Below are 21354 nucleotides of genomic sequence, written 5' to 3'. Positions count from 1 at the left end.
ATCCCACAGTGAAGCATTATGGTGGCAGCATCATGCTGTGGGGATGTTTTTCATCGGCAGGGACTGGGAAACTGGTCAGAATTGAAGGAATGATGGACGGCGCTAAATACAGGGAAATTCTTGAGGGAAACCTGTTTCAGTCTTCCAGAGATTTGAGACTGGGACGGAGGTTCACCTTCCAGCAGGACAATGACCCTAAGCATACTGCTAAAGCAACACTCAAGTGGTTTAAGGGGAAACATTTAAATGTCTTGGAATGGCCTAGTCAAAGCCCAGACCTCAATCCAATTGAGAATCTGTGGTATGACTTAAAGATTGCTGTACACCAGTGGAACCCATCCAATTTGAAGGAGCTGCAGCAGTTTTGCCTTGAAGAATTTGCAAAAATCCCAGTGGCTAGATGTGCCAAGCTTATAGAGACATACCCCAAGAGACTTGCAGCTGTAATTGCTGAAAAAGGTGGCTCTACAAACTTTTGACGTTGGGGGGGGGGTCAATAGTTATGCACGGTCAAGTTTTCTGTTTTTTTTGTCTTATTTCTTGTTTGTTTCACACAAAAAATGATTTTGCATCTTCAAAGTGGTAGGCATGTTGTGTAAATCAAATGATACAAAAAACCCCAAAATCCATTTTAATTCCAGGTTGTAAGGCAACAAAATAGGAAAAATGCCAAGGGGGGTGAATACTTTCGCAAGCCACTGTATGAAAAAATATATGTTTTTCCCATTCAGTTTCACACTCCCCAAAACCTTCTCACTGTGCTAGATCACCCGACCTGTGTTGATTGACAGTTTGCTGGTCCAATCATAGTGCCGAATGTGTGTGTTTCACTAGTCAATCTGTTTTTTTTGCAAGTGCGATACTGTCTCTGACTGCGTGGAGAGTAATCCACGGAGACTCTGTGCCACAAAATGAATGACAAAACGTAACAAAACCTGGACAGATCATTTCAAGTCATCAGTCTCAGTCAAAGCCGAGTCCCGAGTCTTGCGGCTGGTGTGTGTATAGTATGTGTGTGTGTGTGTATGTGTGTGTGCGTGTGTGTGTGATTCACTTCATCAACTGACCAACAGAGTGTTGACGGAGCTAGTAATTACAATTTCATGGACTGTGTGCTATCCACAGGGATCGACTATGCGTGACTGCGCGCTTGGCTACAGTGGAAAAGCTTTTTTAATTTCAACAAAGGAACGCTACAACACATCTTAATTTATCATTCATGAGATCGCTGAATTATTTCAACTCTGTCGTCAAATGAAAAAAATAAGAAAAAAGACATCTCAAGAAAATCAAATCCCTTCCGCCCGCTGGTATAAAAAAACAGCATAACATTTTAATCTGGCCTGAAGCCCCCAAGATCTGCAGATCCACTAGTTTTGGAACTCCAGACTCACACTCTCACACACTCAATCCCCCAAACCCACCCCACCCAACCATTTGTCTGATAACACACATGGACATGATGAGTGTGTGTCTGGTGTGAGAGGCAGTGGCTGGCTAGGGAAGCACCATACCAGAAATAGGTTGCATGGGCAGGGGAGAGGTGAAGGAAGGAGAGGGGAGAGGGTGATTTTAATAACGGAGACTGAGATAGTGGATGTGTTCATTTTGATGGGGGAAGAACCTGGAGCTGAAGTCCATCTTAATTTACTAGTAAATTCAGGCAGTGAATACCATTCCTATGGAAAATGCCCTTTTATCCAATTCACAGGCCAGGACTGACAGGAGCCACATTCATTGGTAGTATCGAAAGGTTCTGACTGATGAAGTGGGCGTGAGAGGAGAACTGACAGAAGGTGATGTGAGGAGGAAAGTATCTGACATTGGAACACAGGGGAAAGAGAAGAGATGAGAAGACTGGAGGAGAGGAGAGGAGAGGAGAGGTAACAGAAGATATAAGAAAAAATAGAAAAACCTTACCGAAAACGTAGCTCAGAGCTAAGGAGCTGAGGCTCAACAGAAACAGCAAACGGACCATTCTCACACTCCGATCAGAACTGGACCGAACAGGATCAGAACCAGATCAGCACCACACCAGGAGGAAATGAGAAGTGGCTTAGCAGTGCCTGTGGAGAACAAAAAGAAATACAGAATTACAAGCAGACGTATCTATTCTTCTGAACATCCTAACAGTACAGGGTCTCTAATGTCTCTGGATTGAAGCATTGTGGACCAACACTAAAAAAAAAAAACACACCCCACTAGAGCTGGGGTGTGTTACAGAATAAATACTAGCCCGAGGGGAGGGAGAGGGAGAGAGGGAGAGGGAGAGGGAGAGGGAGAGGGAGCAAACCCTTAACAATGTCGTCTCTTACCTTCTTATATTCCCTCCGTCCCTGCTCTCTATCTCCTTCCTTTTCTCTCTATCTCCTTCCCTTTCTCTCTTGCTCTCTCTCAGCTGGAAACACTGGCCAAACACGCAGACTCACTAAACACATTTCCACCTAATATAAATTCAGCAATGTATGGCAAAAAAGAACTCAAAACACAATATAGTCCAACCCGAACGTGGAAAGCAATGAGAGGGTATTAATTGATCAAGTGTATTATTCTCTTCAAATCCAATAAAGGTCCAATGACTTTTAGAAACATCAATAGAACTTTCTTCGGAAGCTGGCATAGAAGGTAGAATTAGATCTAGCACATCTGTCGGAACGTCTCCAGACAGCTCACAGCCTATTAGGCTTGTTTACAGACCAGGAACAAGTTACTCCATGGCAGAATCCCCCCCGACAGACCCCGGCTAACATAATCTACTCTGTCAGTCTGTGTTCTCCCTCTGTGCTCTCCCTCTCTCCCCAAACTGTCACCTTCTGACATTTCACTGGATACTACTGTTATTAAACACACAGCAGAATGAGAGAGAGAGAGAGAGAGAGAGAGAGAGAGAGAGAGAGAGAGAGAGAGAGAGAGAGAGAGAGAGAGAGAGAGAGAGAGAGAGAGAGAGAGAGAGAGAGAGAGAGAGAGAGAGAGAGAGAGAGAGAGAGAGAGAGAGAGAGAGAGAGAGAGAGAGAGAGAGAGAGAGAGAGAGGGAAGGAAGGAAGGAAGGAAGAGGGGGGAGCTGGGAGAGATAGAGGTATGACGAGAGAGAGGGGGGATTGGGAGAGGGAGAGGGAGAAGGAGAGAAAGAGAGGGGGGCATACAGAGCGAAAGATAGCAATAAATAATACTATTTTAGGGGTGCTTATATTTGTTCTGTTAATACACAAGTGTGTAATGGAAATGTGTTTTTTGTATATCCCATGTCCCCATGAGACACCAGTGTTTGAACCAGTGACCTTTCGGTTACAGACAGAAACCGAGCAGGGCAGAGAGATATACTGCTCACCGCAGACCAGGCCCTAATCCCCAACACTCGGAAGAGAAAGAGACTGCGATATAGAGGCCGACGTGGGGGCACCCTGATGAAACTACGCAGGCAAGTAAATAAACCCCCTCTACCCTCTGTTCTAGTGGTGAATATACAATCACTGGAGAACAAACTGGATGAGCTCCGTTAAAGATTATCCTATCAACGGAACCTGAATAACTGTAATATCTTATGTTTCTCAGAAATTTGACTGAACAAGGACATAGAGAATACACATCTAGCTGGTTTTTCTATGCATTGGCAGGACAGAATGGCAGCGTCGAGTAGACTCAGGAGGGGTGGTGTGTGTCTCTTTGTTAACAACAGCTGGTGTGCAATCTCTAATTTTAAGGAAATCTTAAGGTTCTGCTCTCCTGAGTTAGAATACCTCATGATAAGCTGTAGACCATACTACTCCACACACAGAGACGCATACAAATCTCTCCCTCGCCCTCCATTTGGCAAATCTGACTATAACGCTATCCTCCTGATTCCTGCTTACAAGCAAAAACTCAAACAGGAAGTACCAATGACGTGCTCAATGCGGAAGTGGTCTGATGAAGCGGATACAAAGGTACAGGACTGTTTCGCTAGCACAGACTGGCACATGTTCTGGGACTCATCCGTTGGCACTAAGGAGTTTACCACATCAGTCACCGGCTTCATTAATAAGTAAATCTACGATTACGTCCCCACAGTGACCATATGTACATATCCCAACCAGAAGCCACAGGCAACATCCGCACTGAGCTAAAATGCTAGAGCTGCTGCTTTCAAGGAGCGGGACACTAACCCGGACGCTTATAAGAAATCCCGCTATGTCCTCCGACAAACAAACAAACAGACAAAGCGTCAATACAGGACTAAGATCGACTCCTACTACACCGGCTCTGATGCTTGTTGGATGTGGCAGGGCTTGCAAACTATCACGGATTACAAAGGGAAACCCAGCCATGAGCTGCACAGTGACGTGAGCCGACCAGATGAGCTAAATGCCTTCTATGCTCGCATCGAGGAAAGCAACACTAAACCATGCGTGAGAGCACTAGATGTTGCGGACAACTGTGTGATCACACTCTCCATAGCCAATGTGAATAAGACCTTTAAACAGATTAACATTCACAAGGCTGCAGGGCCAGATGGATTACTGGACGCGTACTCAGAGCATGCGCTGACTAGCTAGCAAGTGTCTTCACTGATATTTTCAACCTCTCCCTGACCCACTCTGTGTTACCTACATGTTTCAAGCAGATTACCATAGTCCCTGTGCCCAAGAATGCCAAGGTAACCTGTCTAAATGACTATCGCCCCATAACACTCACATCTGTAGTCATGAAATGCTTTGAATGGCTGGTCATGGCTCACATCAACACCATCATCCCAGAAACCCTGGACCCACTCCAATTCGCATGCCTCCCCAACAGATCCACAGATGATGCAATCTCTATTGCACTCTACACTGCCCTTTCCCACTTGGACAAAAGGAACACCTACGTGAGAATGATGTTCATTGACTACAGCTCAGCGTTCAACACCATAGTGCCTTCCAAACTCATCACTAAGCTAGGACCCTGGAACTGAACACCTCCCTCTGCAACTGGATCCTGGACTTCCTGATGGAATGCCCCTAGGTGTTGACGGTACTCTAGGCAACAACACATCCACCACGCTGACCATCAACACGGGGGAACCTCAGGGGTGCGTGCTTAGTCCCCTCCTCTACTCCCTGTTCACCAATGACTGCATGGCACAACTCCAACACCGTCATTAAGTTTGTCGACGACACGACGGTGATAGGCCTGATCATCGATGACGATGAGAGAGCCTATAGGGAGGTCAGAGACCTGGCAGTGTTGTGCCAGGACAACAACCTCTCCCTCAATGTCAGCAAGACAAAGGAGCTGATTGTGGACTACAGGAAATGGAGGGCTGAGCACGCCCCCATTCACATCGACGTGGCTGTAGTGGAGTGGGTCGAGAGCTTCATGTTCCTCAGTGTCAACATCACAAACAATTTATCATGGTCCAAACACACCAACACAGTCGTGAAGAAGGCACGACACCGCCTCTTCCCCCTCAGGAGGTTGAAAAGACTTGTCATGGGCCCTCAGTTCCTGAAATAGTTATACAGCTGCACCATTGAGAGCATCTTGACTGCCTGTATCACTGCTTGGTATGGCAACTGCTTGGACCCTGAACAGCTTATACCCCCAAGCCATAACACCCATTTTGCACAAAAATGTTTGACTCATCACATACACTGCTGCTACTGTTTACTATCTGTCACTTTATATCTACCTCAATGACCTCACACCCCTGCATATCAACTCGGTACTGGTACCCCGTGTATATAGCCAAGTTATCGTTATTCGTGTATCTATTATTACTTTTGTTATTACGTGTTTAACTTTTCTATTATTTCTCTATTTTATTTCTCTCTGCATTGTTGGGAAGGGCCTGTAAGTACGCATCTCACTGTTAGTCCACACCTGTTGTTCACAAAGCATGTGACAAATAAAGTTTGATTGATTTGATTTAGATGAAGATATGACAAGACAAGACGACAATTCGTTTTTTTTAAACACCTGGTTGTTGCAATGGAACATGACTCCTGCAGATGCAGGTACATCACTTTAAAGATCAGTGCAGAAATGTTGTTGAACCAGATGGTTTCTTTACGGTATCTCATTACTAGATGAGGAGCTACAACCAGGTGTTGTGCATTTAGCAATCAACCAAACCACAACTGAACAAGACACGTCTGTCTCATGGAATGAGAGTTTTCTGTCAATCGCACGGGACTAATTGTCGTATCAGAGTAAAATCTGTCCCATGTGTGCAGTCAGTACAGACCCTTCCATTTCTGTGTGCAGCGCTGTGGAACATTGTGGCCCATTGTGAATCCTCGGGGTGAGTCACCCATCAGTGCACACCTCTTCCTCTCTATTCTTCTCTATTCCTCCCTTTGCCTCCTCTCTCTTTCTCTCTCCGCCTCTCTCTTTCGCTCTCCTCTTCTCTCTTTCTCTCTCCTCCTCTCTCTTTCTCTCTCCTACTCTCTCTTTCTCTCTCCTCCTCTCTCTTCCTCTCTCTTCCTCTCTCCTCCTCTCTCTGCTCCTGTAATTGGAACTCAGAACTCTGACACATTCTGACAGATAACAGTAATGGAACCAGCACTCTAGAAGGGAGAGGTTCCTCCCTTGGGCACTGATCTAGAACCTGCTATAGCCTCTCCATATCCTAACCTTAACCATAAGAGGGGGGAAACACTGGTAGTGGCAACTTCATTGATATCTGTTTTCTGCTTTCAGCTGAATTATTCTGGGCTGTTTCTGGGTGCAAGCTGGTCCCAGCAATCTAACCAAGGAGATCTGATGGGGTGTTTTTAATGAGTGGTTAAAAACTGTTAGTGGGTTTGAAGAGGAGAGGGCCCAGAGTGGTGATTATACAGGCTAGAGTGAGCAGCAAAGAGAAGGAATACACACAGCAGTGCTCTCAGCAGCCCTCAACAACACGGCACGCACGCACACACACAGACAAACAATCTTCACACAATATGGATGACTGGGTCTAGACTAGAATAAAGGGTGGCTGGATGCTGTAGTCCATCTTGGTAGTAAGCCCAGTGTGTGTGTGTGTGTGTGTGTGTGTGTGTGTGTGTGTGTGTGTGTGTGTGTGTGTGTGTGTGTGTGTGTGTGTGTGTGTCCATGCATGAGGGTGTCCCTACATGTTTGTGTGTGTGTGTGCTGTAGCTGAGTGGTTGAGTTAACACTGACTCCACTTGTGTGGAGTGGAGTGTTGGTCTGATTGCTGGAGAAATCTCTGCTGCTCCCTCCCTCTCTTCTCTCCCCTCATTTTCACAGTTTTCTCCTATGTGCTCCTCTCCTCTCCATCAGACTGAGTAGGAGTGTTGGTTGATGGTACTTTTTGGAAGGTGGACAATTTTGCCAATTGACATTCAGATCCTTGTCCTTCACAGTATTCCCAAACCACATCCCACAGACAGACACCACAACATCTCTCTTTCCTTCTCTTACCACTTTCTCTCATTGTCTACCTTCTCCTCCCTCCATCCCTCCATCCCTCCGTCCCTGTGAAGTCGTCATGCTCCGTTAAGGAGGGAAGGACTGCCTGAGGCCACGGAGCTTTTAGCTCAGCCTAGACATCTGCCGACGGGACACACACAAGGACCACACACACACACACACACACACACACACACACACACACACACACACACACACACACACACACACAGGGACAACAAAGGACACTCAAAATGCACTACTACCCACCCCAGGTGGCTGTTTGGGACACTACTCCGGGCAGGGGGAGGGGTAGAGGGGAAGAGAGGGAAGGAGTGAGGAAGAGAGGATGAGAAAGGAGGAGGGAAGTGGGGTGACCCACAGGGACACCAGAGGACAAAACCTTTATTTATTGATCAGCTAAGATCCCCACAGTCCTGCCCTATCCTCTGGGGTGACAACTAATATCCTGTCTGCTCTGGCTTTAGGGCAGCACACACACACACACACACACACTGCTCTGAAATCCCCTGTCTTCTTGGCGATAACCATCTCTTTAGCAGGTGTTTGATGAGAAAGCAGAGGGAGTTAGCTGTCCCTGCCAGTCCCCCTGAGAACATCAAACAAAATACTGATCTGGTCCCTAAATCCATCTCTGGGATGAACTGTGGAGATTGGGAGCTCTGGATGGCTTCTACATCCTACACCTCTCTGAATATCACACACACACACCTGCATACATACTCACTCAGTCACACAGACACACACACACCCTGATCCCTCCCTGTTGATTCAGAGATAGAGAGGCTTGAAGATGGAGACGGCTGATATTGCAGCGTGAGACGACAGACACTGGCAGCGTGACTGGAATCATATAACGGAGTCATCACATCTCACACACACACACTAAAGGTAAAGAGATCATTACCACACTTAGTCAGGAAGACCAAGGACTACTAAGCTACGATTTCACAGGTAAATCTGAATGCTCCTGATTTCAACACCTAATGATATAATGCATGTCACGTCAATTCCAGATCTGTAAGATGCAGCACCTCAGAGAGATGGAACTGTGACAGTCACAGTAGCAGTATTCTGCACATGCATTTTCTATCTCCTCCAGGGTAAATGGAATTCAGACTCAACCTCACCTGATACACACTTTAAATGGTTAGACTGTCATTCACATTCTATTGGGCTTGTATATCTGACTTAGAAAGAGTACTCTACACACATACATTGCTGGCAGGCAGGCATGCACGCACAGACACGTACTTTCTCAAATACACACTGTCCTTCCCTGGCTCTCTCTCTTCCCCCCCATCTCTCTATCTATCTATCTATCTCTCTCTCTCTCTCTCTCTCTCTCTCTCTCAATTCAATTTTCGATTTCAATTCGATTTCAATTTAAGGGGCTTTATTGGCATGGGAAACATATGTTTACATTGCCAAAGCAAGTGAAATAGATAATAAACAAAAGTGAAATAAACAATAAAAAATGTACAGTAAACATTACACAAAAGTTCCAAAAGGATAAAGACATTTCAAATGTCATATTATGTCTATATACAGTGTTATAATGATGTGCAAATAGTTAAAGTATAAAAAGGATAATAAATCAACATAAATATGGGTTGTATTTACAATGGTGTTTGTTCTTCACTGGTTGCCCTTTTCTTGTGGCAACAAGTGACAAATCTTGCTGCTGTGATTGCACACTGTGGTATTTCACCCAATAAATATGGGAGTTTATCAAAATTGGGATTGTTTTTCGAATTCTTTGTGGGTTTGTGTAATCTGAGGGAAGTATGTGTCTCTAATATGGTCATACATTTGGCAGGAAGTTAGGAAGTGCAGCTCAGTTTCCACCTCATTTTGTGGGCAGTGTGCACATAGCCTGTCTTCTCTTGAGAGCCAGGTCTGCCTACAGCGGCCTTTCTCAATAGCAAGGCTATGCTCACTGAGTCTGTACATAGTCAAAGCTTTCCTTAAGTTTGGGTCAGTCACAGTGTTCAGGTATTCTGCCACTGTGTACTCTCTGTTTAGGGCCAAATAGCATTCTAGTTTGTTCTGTTTTTTTGTTAATTCTTTCCGATGTGTCAAGTAATCATCTTTTTGTATTATTATGATTTGGTTGGGTCTAAGTGTGTTGCTGTCCTGGGGCTCTGTGAGGTCTGTTGTGTTTGTGAACAGAGCCCCAGGACTAGCTTGCTTAGGGGATTCTTCTCCAGGTGCATCTCTCTGTAGGTGATGGCTTTGTTATGGAAGGTTTGGGAATCGTTTCCTTTTAGGTGGTTGTAGAATTTAACGGCACTTTTCTGGATTTTGATAATTAGCAGGTATCGGCCTAATTCTGCTTTACATGCATTATTTGGTTTTATGTTGTACACTGAGGATATTTTTGCAGAATTCTGCATGCAGAGTCTCAATTTGGTGTTTGTCCCATTTTGTGAATTCTTGGTTGGTGAGCGGACCCCAGAACTCACAACCATAAAGGACAATGGGTTCTATAACTGATTCAAGTATTTTTAGCCAGATCCTAATTGGTATGTCGAATTTTATGTTCCTTTTGATAGCATAGAAGGCCCTTCTTGCTTTGCCTCTCAGATCGTTCATAGCTTTGTGGAAGTTACCTGTGGCGCTGATGTTTAGGCCGAGGTATGGTATAGTTTTTTGTGTGCTCTAGGGCAACGGTGTCTAGATGGAATTTGTATTTGTGGTCCTGGCAACTGAACCTTTTTTGGAACACCATTATTTTTGTCTTACTGAGATTTACTGTCAGGGCCCAGGTCTGACAGAATCTGTGCAGAAGATCTAGGTGCTGCTGTAGGCCCTCCTTGGTTGGGGACAGAAGCACCAGATCATCAGCAAACAGTAGACATTTGTGACTCACCACCTGGATTTGGTCTTATGTAGCAAATATCTGAAAATGTAGCTAGCTAGACTATCTTACCCATATACATCATCATGCATGATGGACACATCTCCCTCGGATGCCATGCCACAGTTGACTTAGTTTGAAGATGTAATCATACTATACTATCATACTCTAATTCCATTGATTTGAAAACTCGATCCTCCAGAAAGTGGAGAGCAACACTTATGCAGCTCCACTACACAATACATTTTTGTAAAAGCCGTGTTCGACAGGATTACCAACACAGACTGACAGAAGCCTTCTATATGGCAGACCAATCTGAACTCCTCTCTCGGCCTGTCCAGCCCACTCATTACCTCAGCCAATCATGGCTAGTGGGAAGGTTGCTGTCTGTGGCTTAACCAACAAGGCTCGTAATTTAACAATTGTATTCATATTTACAGATGGCATACACGTTTGATATTAAGGCACATGAAAGTTCACATGTTCCAGAAGGCATATCTGCCAAAAAACACATTTTGATAAAAAATACAAAAACAAAACATTAAAATGGTTCTCCTGTGAAGTTGTGACTTGCGATATACGCCTAGTTTCCTGAAATGGGTCACATTTGATTTCAGATTCTAGTAAGGTGAGGCCGGGTGCTGCAGACTGTTATAGTGCCCTCGCCAATTTGTTGATATATTTGTTGAAGGGGGTGGGGCTTAAGCTGCATCCCTGTCTCACCCCACGGCCATGGGGAAAGAAATGTGTGTGTTTTTTGCCAATTTGAACCAAACACTTGTTGTTTGTGTACATGGATTTTATAATGTCGTATGTTTTCCCCCCCAACACCACTTTCCAACAATTTGTATAGCAGACCCTCATGCCAAATTGAGTCAAAATCTTTTTTGAAATCAACAAAGCATGAGAAGACTTTGCCTTTATTTTGGTTTGTTTGTTTGTTAATTTTTTTATTTTTTTTTCCACCTTTATTTAACCAGGTAAACCAGTTGAGAACAGGTTCTCATTTACAACTGCGACCTGGCCAAGATAAAGCAAAGCAGTGCAATAAAAACAACACAGAGTTACATATGGCTTAAAAAAAACAAAGTCAAAAATACAACAGAAAATATATATACAGTGTGTGCAAATGTAGCAAGTTATGGAGGTAAGGCAATAAATAGGCTATAGTGCAGAATAATTACAATAGTATTAACACTGGAATGCTAGATGTGCAAGAGATTATGTGCAAATAGAGATACTGGGGTGCAAAAGAGCAAAATAAATAACAATATAGGGATGAGGTAGTTGGGTGGGCTAATTTCAGATGGGCTGTGTACAGGTGCAATGATCGGTAAGGTGCTCTGACAACTGATGCTTAAAGTTATTGAGGGAGATAAGAGTCTCCAGCTTCAGAGATTTTTGCAATTCGTTCCAGTCATTGGCAGCAGAGAACTGGAAGGAATGGCGGCCAAAGGAGGTGTTGGCTTTGGGAATGACCAGTGAGATATACCTGCTGGAGCGCAGACTACGGGTGGGTGCTGCTATGGTGACCAATGAGCTAAGATAAGGCGGGGATTTGCCTAGCAGTGATTTATAGATGGCCTGGAGCCAGTGGGTTTGACGACGAACATGTAGTGAGGACCAGCCAACAAGAGCGTACAGGTCACAGTGGTGGGTAGTGTATGGGTCTTTGGAGACAAAACGGATGGCACTGTGATAGACTACATCCAATTTGCTGAGTAGAGTGTTGGAGGCTATTTTGTAAATGACATCGCCGAAGTCAAGGATCGGTAGGATAGTCAGTTTTACGAGGGCATGTTTGGCAGCATGAGTGAAGGAGGCTTTGTTGCGAAATAGGAAGCCGATTCTAGATTTAACTTTGGATTGGAGATTCTTTATGTGAGTCTGGAAGTTGAGTTTACAGTCTAACCAGACACCTAGGTATTTGTAGTTGTCCACATACTCTAGGTCAGACCCGTCGAGAGTGGTGATTCTAGTCGGGTGGGCGGGTGCCAGCAGCGTTCGATTGAAAAGCATGCATTTAGTTTTACTAGTGTTTAAGAGCAGTTGGAGGCTACTGAAGGATTGTTGTATGGCATTGAAGCTCGTTTGGAGGTTTGTTAACACAGTGTCCAATGAAGGGCCAGATGTATACAAAATGGTGTCGTCTGCGTAGAGGTGGATCTGAGAGTCACCAGCAGCAAGAGCGACATCATTGATATACACGGAGAAAAGTGTCGGCCCAAGAATTGAACCCTGTGGCACCCCCATAGAGACTGCCATAGGTCCAGACAACAGGCCCTCCGATTTGACACACTGAACTCTGTCTGAGAAGTAGTTGGTGAACCAGGCGAGGCAGTCATTTGAGAAACCAAGGCTATTTAGTCTGCCAATAAGAATGCGGTGGTTGACAGAGTCGAAAGCCTTGGCCAGGTCGATGAAGACGGCTGCACAGTACTGTCTATTATCAATTGCGGTTATAATATCGTTTATGACCTTGAGCGTGGCTGAAGTGCACCCGTGACCAGCTCGGAAACCGGATTGCATAGCGGAGAAGGTACGGTGGTATTCGAAATGGTCGGTGATCTGTTTGTTAACTTGGCTTTCAAATACTTTCGAAAGGCAGGGCAGGATGGATATAGGTCTGTAGCAGTTTGGATCTAGAGTGTCACCCCCTTTGAAGAGGGGGATGACCGCGGCAGCTTTCCAATCTCTGGGGATCTCAGACGTTATGAAAGAGAGGTTGAACAGACTAGTAATAGGGGTAGCGACAATTTCGGCGGCTAGTTTTAGAAAGAAAGGGTCCAGATTGTCTAGCCCAGCTGATTTGTAGGGGTCCAGATTTTGCAGCGCTTTCAAAACATCAGCTGTCTGAATTTGTGTGAAGGAGAAGCGGGGGGGGCATGGGCAAGTTGCAGCAGAGGGTGCAGAGTTGGTGGCCGGGTTAGTGGTAGCCAGATGGAAAGCATGGCCAGCTGTAGCAAAATGCTTGTTGAAATTCTCGATTATTGTAGATTTATCGGGTGGTGATAGTGTTTCCTAGCCTCAGTGCAGTGGGCAGCTGGGAGGAAGTGCTCTTATTCTCCATGGACTTTACAGTGTCCCAAAACTTTTTGGAGTTAGTGCTACAGGATGCAAATTTCTGTTTGAAAAAAGTTAGCCTTTGCTTTCCTGACTGCTTGTGTATATTGGTTCCTAACTTCCCTGAAAAGTTGCATATTGCGGGGGGCTATTTGATGCTAATGCTGTACGCCACAGGATGTTTTTGTGCTGGTCAAGGGCAGTCAAGTCTGAGGAGAACCAGGGGCTATATCGGTTCTTAGTTCTGTATTTTTTGAATGGGGCATGTTTATTTAAGATTGAGAGGAAATTACTTTTAAGGAACAACCAGGCATCCTCTACTGACGGAATGAGATCTATATCCATCCAGGATACCTGGGCCAGGTCAATTAGGAAGGCATGCTCGCTAAAGTGTTTTAGGGAGCGTTTGACAGTGATGAGGGGTGGACGCAGGCAATAAGGCAGTGATCGCTGAGATCCTGGTTGAAGACAGCTGAGGTGTATTTAGAGGGTATGTTAGTCAGGATGATATCTATGAGGGTACCCATGTTTACGGATTTAGGGTTGTACCTGGTAGGTTCGTTGATAATTTGCGTGAGGTTGAGGGCATCTAGCTTGGATTGTAGGATGGCTGGGGTATTAAGCATATCCCAATTTAGGTCACCAAGCAGTACAAACTCTGAGGATAAATGGGGGCAATCAATTCACATATGGTGTCCAGGGCACAGCTGGGGGCTGAGGGGGTCTGTAGCAAGCGGCAACAGTGAGAGACTTATTTCTGGAAAGGTGGATTTTTAGAAGTAGAAGCTCAAACTGTTTGGGCACAGACCTGGATAGTATGATAGAGCTCTGCAGGCTATCTCTACAGTAGATTGCAACTCCACCCCCTTTGGCAGTTCTATCTAGACGGAAAATGTTATAGTTGGGGATGGAAATTTCAGAATTTTTGGTGGCCTTCCTGAGCCAGGATTCAGACACTGCTAGAACATCAGGTTTGGCAGAGTGTGCTAACGCAGTGAATAACTCAAACTTAGGAAGTAGACTTCTGATATTTATGTGCAAGAAACCAAGACTTTTGCGATTACAGAAGTCATCAAATGATAGCGCCTGGGGAGTAGGAGTGATACTGAGGGCTGCAGGGCCTGGGTTAGCCTCTACATCACCAGAGGAACAGAGGAGGACTAGAATAAGGATACGGCTAAAGGCTTTAAGAACTGGTCTTCTAGTGCGTTGGGTACATAGAATAAAGGGGGCAGATTTCCGGGTGTTATAGAAAAGATTCAGGGCATTATGTACAGACAAGGATATGGAAGGATATGAGTAAAGTGGAGGTAAACCTAAGCGTTGGGTAACAATGAAAGAGATAGCATCGCTGGAGGCATCAATTGAGTCGGTCTCCGCGTGTATAGGGGGAGGGCAAAGGAGCTATCTAAGGCAGGTTTAGCTAGGCTGGGGGTCTACAGTGATATAGTAAAATTAGAAATAACCGAAACAACAATAAACTAACCATGTTTGGGCTGAGGCTAATCATAAACAGGATGTAGTACCGTAAAAAGGAACAGTCCAGCAGACATCAGCTGTATAGCTGAGTTATCATAAGGTCCGGTGGTAAACTAGTGAGTAAGAGGCCACGGCTAGCGTGTGCTAGCGGGCCGGGGCTAGCAGATGGATGGAATCTTCGTGGTTAACGTCGTAACCACATCAGACGATTTCGTCAGCAGACCAGTCGTGTAGGATCGGCGGCGCTCCGTGTCAACATTAGGTGGTCCCGTCCGGTTGACAGAGAGATAGATAGCCGGGAGATGGGCCTAGCTCAGGATGATTAGCCAGACCACAGCGTCCGTTTTGTTGTAGCTAGCTGATAGCGATGAATCCGGAGTTAAAGGTCCAGTGATTCAGTGATTCCGGCGGAAAAACTGATATGTTCTGGGTCGATAACGCGCTGTGCAGACTGGCCGAATATCCGGTGATTAATGTCCAGTAATTAAAATTAATCCCGCAGAAAAAATCCAATGTTCTGGGTGAAATACCGCTAGCTGAGGCTAATAGCAAGTAGCTAGTTAGCTGGCTAGCTGGCTAGCTAGTTTCAACTGGAGATTCTAGATTCTAGATAAAGGTAAGTCAATAATAGAATCCGTTCCACATTGAGTGAGGCGGGTTGCAGGAAAGTATATTTTGTAGAAGGATGAAAAGTCTGATATGGAAATATGTACGAAAAATACAGAAAAATAGGGTATTTACAGGCTATTTACAGACATACGATAAAAACACAACTGCACTACTACGCCATCTTGGAACGATTAATTAGGGTGTGCAGGGTGAATACATGGTCTGTCGTATGGTATTGTTTTTTTTGTTTTTTTGACATTTGCTCAGTACATTGTTTTCACTGAGGAAATGTACAAGTCTGCTGTTAATGATAATGCAAAGGATTCTCCCAAGGTTGCTGTTGACACATATCCCACAGTAGTTATTGGGTTCAAATTTGTCTCCACTTTTGTGGATTGGGGTGATCAGTCCTTGGTTCCAAATATTGGGAAGATGACAGAGCTAAGGATGATGTTAAAGAGTTTAAGTATAGCCAATTGGAATTTGTGGTCTGTATAGTTTATCATTTCATTGAGGATACCATTTAGGGTTTATATTTTGACCTGTAGTTCATTACATTTTAGTCATTTAGCAGACACTCTTATCCAGAGCGACTTACAGTTAGTGAGTGCATACATTTGTTTATTTAATACTGGCCCCCCGTGGGAAACGAACCCACAACCCTGGCGTTGCAAGCGCCATGCTCTACCAACTGAGCTACACGGGACCATTCAATGTAATTGGAGAATCCATTGGGTTCTGGTAGTCTTTAATAGTTGATTCTAAGATTTGTATTTGATCATGTATATATTTTTGCTGTATGTTCTTTTTTATAGGGCCAAAAAGATTGGAGAAGTGGTTTACCCATACATCTCCATTTTGGATAGATAACTCTTCGTGTTGTTGTTTGTTTAGTGTTTTCCAATTTTCCCAGAAGTGGTTAGAGTCTATGGATTCTTCAATTACATTGAGCTGATTTCTGACGTGCTTTTCAGTATTTTTCTGTAGTGTATTTCTCTATTGTTTTAGTGATTCACCATATTGAAGGCTCAGCTTTTCTGGGTCTCTATGTTTTTGGTTGGATAGGTTTCTCAATTTATTTTTTAGGTTTTTGCATTCTTCATCAAATCATTTGTCATTGTTGTTAAATTTCTTTGGTTTTCTGTTAGACATTTTTCAATTTTGTCCAGGAAGTTGTCTAAAAGGGATTGAATTTGTTGTTGCCTAATTGTTTTTTGGTAGGTTTCGACACTACTTTCCTTCCATCTATAGCATATCTTAATATTATTCAGTTCCTTTGGCTTTGATGCCTCATGATTGAGTATTGCGCTGTTCAAGTAGACTGTGATTTTGCTGTGATCTGATAAGGGTATCAGTGGGCTGACTGTGAACGCTCTGAGAGACTCTGGGTTGAGGTCAGTGATAAAGTAGTCTACAGTCCTACTGCCAAGAGATGAGCTATAGGTATACCTACCATAGGAGTCTCCTCGAAGCCTACCATTGACTATGTACCTATCCAACGTGCGACAGAGCTGCAGGAGTTGTGACCCGTTTTTGTTGGCTATGTTGTCGTAGTTGTGCCTAGGGGGGCATATGGGGGGGCATCTCTCTCTCTCCATTCTCCCTCTTGCTCATTTTATTTCCCTCACACTGTGCAGCTGAACTTCTCCTAGCCTGAACCCATTACGGTGACTCCAGTTGTGACCAAGTCTGAGCTAATACAAACACACAATACAATACAAGTGCACCAGATGTGATTATTGCAGTCCTATTGTTGAAAAAACATCAGTACAAATCAATAACAGCATTATAATCACACCTCTATGTCCTACATACCTCTATATCCTAGAGTTTAGACTTGGAATTTAGAGTTTACAGTTTACAGTTGGGATTTAGAGTATAGAGTTTAGAGTTTAGATTTTACAGAGTTAAGAGTTTAGAGCATGCATCTGTGCAGACAACCATGGGAATGTTTGGACAGGGATGAGTGTGTTTGAGCCCGGTTCATCAGGATTTGGACTGAACCAACCATGACCTTGTTTGACTGGGCCGTTGTTTGTTCACACACTCTCCTTTCTGAATGTAGTGTGTAGAGATGGCTTGGTAAATAAAACCAGTAGGTGGATCGCAGGAGGGATGGCTATATTGTACACAGAATGTGTGTGTGTGTGTGTGAGATAAAGAGAGAGAGAGAGAGAGAGAGAGAGAGAGTGGGCTGAGCAAGAGCAAACAGAACTTGCTCTAAACAGCAGAAAAGTGTAAATCAACCGTGGGATCAGATTTCACCCAAACGCAAATTGTATTTTAGGTGCTTCTTCTATAAGGAGCTCAGTGTGCAGGTCTAGGTTAGAAACAAGAGGTGTTTTAAGCTCTAATGATGTGATACCATTTCTTTGTGTGTATTTGAACAGTGCTCTGCTAAGGAACAAGGGTTAGAGGTTTGACAATCCTACTGATACAGAGACAGAGTCTGGAATATTGCAATTTAAAGTCTGATTTAGAATGTTTGGCAGTAACACCAAATGTTCCAGAATGTTCTAGTACGAATCTAAATGCTATGCTTCATTGCCTGGTATTTACTAGACAACATATGAAAAGGTTAATTACATTACTACTAATATAAAAGCAACACGCAATAATTTCAAAGATTTTACTGAGTTACAGTTCATGAGGAAATCAGTCAATTCAAATAAATTCATTAGGCCCAATCTATGGATTTCGCATGACAGGGAATACAGATATGCGTCTGTTGGTCACAGATACTTTTTTTTAAAAGGTAGAGGCATGGATCAGAAAACTAGTCAGTATTTGGTGTGACCACCATTTGCCTCATGCAGCGCGACACATCGCATAGAGTTAATCAGGCTGTTGATTGTGGCCTGTGGAATGTTGTCCCACTATGCTTCAATGAGGCACTCTCACACAACGTAGACATCAGCAAACCGCTCGCCCACACAATGCCATACACGCTGTCTGGCATCTGCACAGATGAGCTTTCCTGAGACGGTTTCTGACAGTTTGTGCAGAAATTCTTTGGTTGTGCAAACCCACAGTTTCATCAGCTGTTGAGTGGCTGGTCTCAGACGATCCCGCAGGTGAAGAAGCCGGATGTTACACGTGGTCTGCGGTTATGAGGCCGGTTGGACGTACTGCCAAATTCCCTAAAATAACGTTGGAGGCGGTTTATGGTAGAGAAATTAACATTCAATTCTCTGGCAACAGCTCTGGTGGACATTCCTGCAGTCAGCATGGCAATTGCACACTCCCTGAAACTCGAGACATCTGTGGCATTATGTTGTGTGACAAAACTGCACATTTTAGAGTGGCCTTTTATTGTCCCCAGCACAAGGTGCACCTGTTTAATCAGCTTCTTGATATGCCACACCTGTCAGGTTGATGGATTATCTTGGCAAAGGAGAAATGCTCACCAACAGGGATGTAAACACATTTGTGCACTAAACTTGAGAGAAATAAGCTTTTTGTGCACCAGAACATTTTCAGGGATATTTTATTTCAGCTCATGAAACATGGGACCAACACTTTACGTTTATATTTCTGTTCAGTATATTTGTTTTCATACGTGTGTGTATGTACAGTGCATTCGGAAAGTATTCAGACCCCTTAACTTTTTTCACCCTTAGTTTCCTTACAGCCTTATTCTAAAATGGATTAAATTGTTTTTTCCCCCCTCATCAACCTACACACAATAACCCATAATGACAAAGCAAAAACTGGTTTTGACATTTTTACAAATGTATTGAAAATATAAAACGGAAATATCATATTTACATAAGTAGGCAGCGATTACAGCCTCGAGTCTTCATGGGTATAACGCTACAAGCTTGGCACACCTGTATTTGGAGAGTTTCACCCATTCTTCTCTGCAGATCCTCTCAAGCTCTGTCAGGTTGGATGGGGAGCGTTGCTGCACAGCTATTTTCAGGTCTCTCCAGAGATGTTAGATCGGGTTCAAGTCCGGGCTCTGGCTGGGCCACTCAAGGACATTCAGAGACTTGTCCTGAAGCCACTACTGCATTGTCTTGGCTGTGTGCTTAGGGTTGTTGCCCTGTTGGAAGGTAACCTTCGCCCCAGTCTGAGGTCCTGAGTGCTTTGGAGCAGGTTTTCATCAAGGATCTCTCTGTACTTTGCTCCGTTCATCTTTCCCTCAATCCTGACTCTCCCAGTCCCTGCTGCTGAAAAACATCCCCACCGCATGATGCTGCCACCACCATGCTTCACCGTAGGGACGGTGCCAGGTTTCCTCCAGACGTGACGCTTGGCATTCAGGCCAAAGAGTTCAATCTTGGTTTCATCAGACCAGAGAATCTTGTCCTTTAGGTGCCTTTTGGCAAACCCCAAACGGGCTGTCATGTGCCTTTTACTGAGGAGTGGCTTCCATCTGGCCACTCTACCATAAAGGCCTAATTGGTGTAGTGCTGCAGAGATGGTTGTCCTTCTGAAAGCGTCTCCCATCTCCACAGAGGAACTCTGTAGAACTGTCAGAGTTACCATTGGGTTCTTGGTCACCTCCCTGACCTAGGCCCTTTTCCCCCGATTGTTCAGTTTGGCTGGGCGGCCAGATCTAGGAAGAGTCTAGGTGGTTCCAAACTTCTTCCATTTAAGAATGATGGAGGCCACTGTGTTCTTGGGGACCTTCAATGCTGCAGAAATGTTTTGGTAACCATCCCCAGATCTGTGCCTCGACACAATCCTGTCTTGGAGCTCTACTGTCAATTCCTTCAACCTCATGGCTTGGTTTTTGCTCTGACATGCACTGTCAAGTGTGGGACCTTATATAGACAGGTGTGTGCCTTTCCAAATCATGTCCAATCAATTTAATTTACCACAGGTGGACTCCAATCAAGTTCTAAATAAATCTCAAGGATGATCAATGGAAACAGGATGCAGCTGAGCTCAATTTCGAGTCTCATAGCAAATGGTCTGAACACTTATGTAAACAAGGTGTATATATATATACAGTGGGGAAAAAAAGTATTTAGTCAGCCACCAATTGTGCAAGTTCTCCCACTTAAAAAGATGAGAGAGGCCTGTAATTTTCATCATAGGTACAAGTCAACTATGACAGACAAATTGAGGAAAAAAAATCCAGAAAATCACATTGTAGGATTTTTAATGAATTTATTTGCAAATGATGGTGGAAAATAAGTATTTGGTCACCTACAAACAAGCGAGATTTCTGGCTCTCACAGACCTGTAACTTCTTCTTTAAGAGGCTCCTCTGTCCTCCACTCATTACCTGTATTAATGGCACCTGTTTGAACTTGTTATCAGTATAAAAGACACCTGTCCACAACCTCAAACAGTCACACTCCAAACTCCACTATGGCCAAGACCAAAGAGCTGTCAAAGGACACCAGAAACAGAATTGTAGACTTGCACCAGGCTGGGAAGACTGAATCTGCGATAGGTAAGCAGCTTGGTTTGAAGAAATCAACTGTGGGAGCAATTATTAGGAAATGGAAGACATACAAGACCACTGATAATCTCCCTCGATCTGGGGCTCCACGCAAGATCTCACCCCGTGGTCAAAATGATCACAAGAACGGTGAGCAAAAATCCCAGAACCACACGGGGGGACCTAGTGAATGACCTGCAGAGAGCTGGGACCAAAGTAACAAAGCCTACCATCAGTAACACACTACGCCGCCAGGGACTCAAATCCTGCAGTGCGAGACGTGTCCCCCTGCTTAAGCCAGTACATGTCCAGGCCCGTCTGGAGTTTGCTAGAGTGCATTTGGATGATCCAGAAGAGGATTGGGAGAATGCCATATGGTCAGATGAAACCAAAAAACTCAACTTGTCGTGTTTGGAGGACAAAGAATGCTGAGTTGCACCATACCTACTGTGAAGCATGGGGGTGGAAACATCATGCTTTGGGGCTGTTTTTCTGCAAAGGGACCAGGACGACTGATCCGTGTAAAGGAAAGAATGAATGGGGCCATGTATCGGTG

At 44.3% G+C, this 21354-nt stretch overlaps 1 protein-coding gene across 5 annotated transcripts in view; it reads right to left on the bottom strand.

The window, feature by feature from the left end:
• The window catches only part of LOC121578146 (contactin-2), an 87316-nt gene that overhangs the window by 26046 nt on the left and 39916 nt on the right, over positions 1–21354 (bottom strand). For all 5 annotated transcript variants that reach the window (XM_041892292.2, XM_041892294.2, XM_041892291.2 and 2 more), the window contains one exon: positions 1921–2066. In XM_041892292.2, the coding sequence (XP_041748226.2) occupies positions 1921–1978 (58 nt within the window). In that variant the 5' untranslated portion in view covers positions 1979–2066. The remainder of the gene's footprint in view (positions 1–1920; positions 2067–21354) is intronic.

The sequence above is a fragment of the Coregonus clupeaformis genome, chromosome 12, assembly GCF_020615455.1.
Source record: "Coregonus clupeaformis isolate EN_2021a chromosome 12, ASM2061545v1, whole genome shotgun sequence".
Classification (NCBI taxonomy): domain Eukaryota; kingdom Metazoa; phylum Chordata; class Actinopteri; order Salmoniformes; family Salmonidae; genus Coregonus; species Coregonus clupeaformis.
This window is presented reverse-complemented; position numbering and strand designations above follow the sequence as displayed.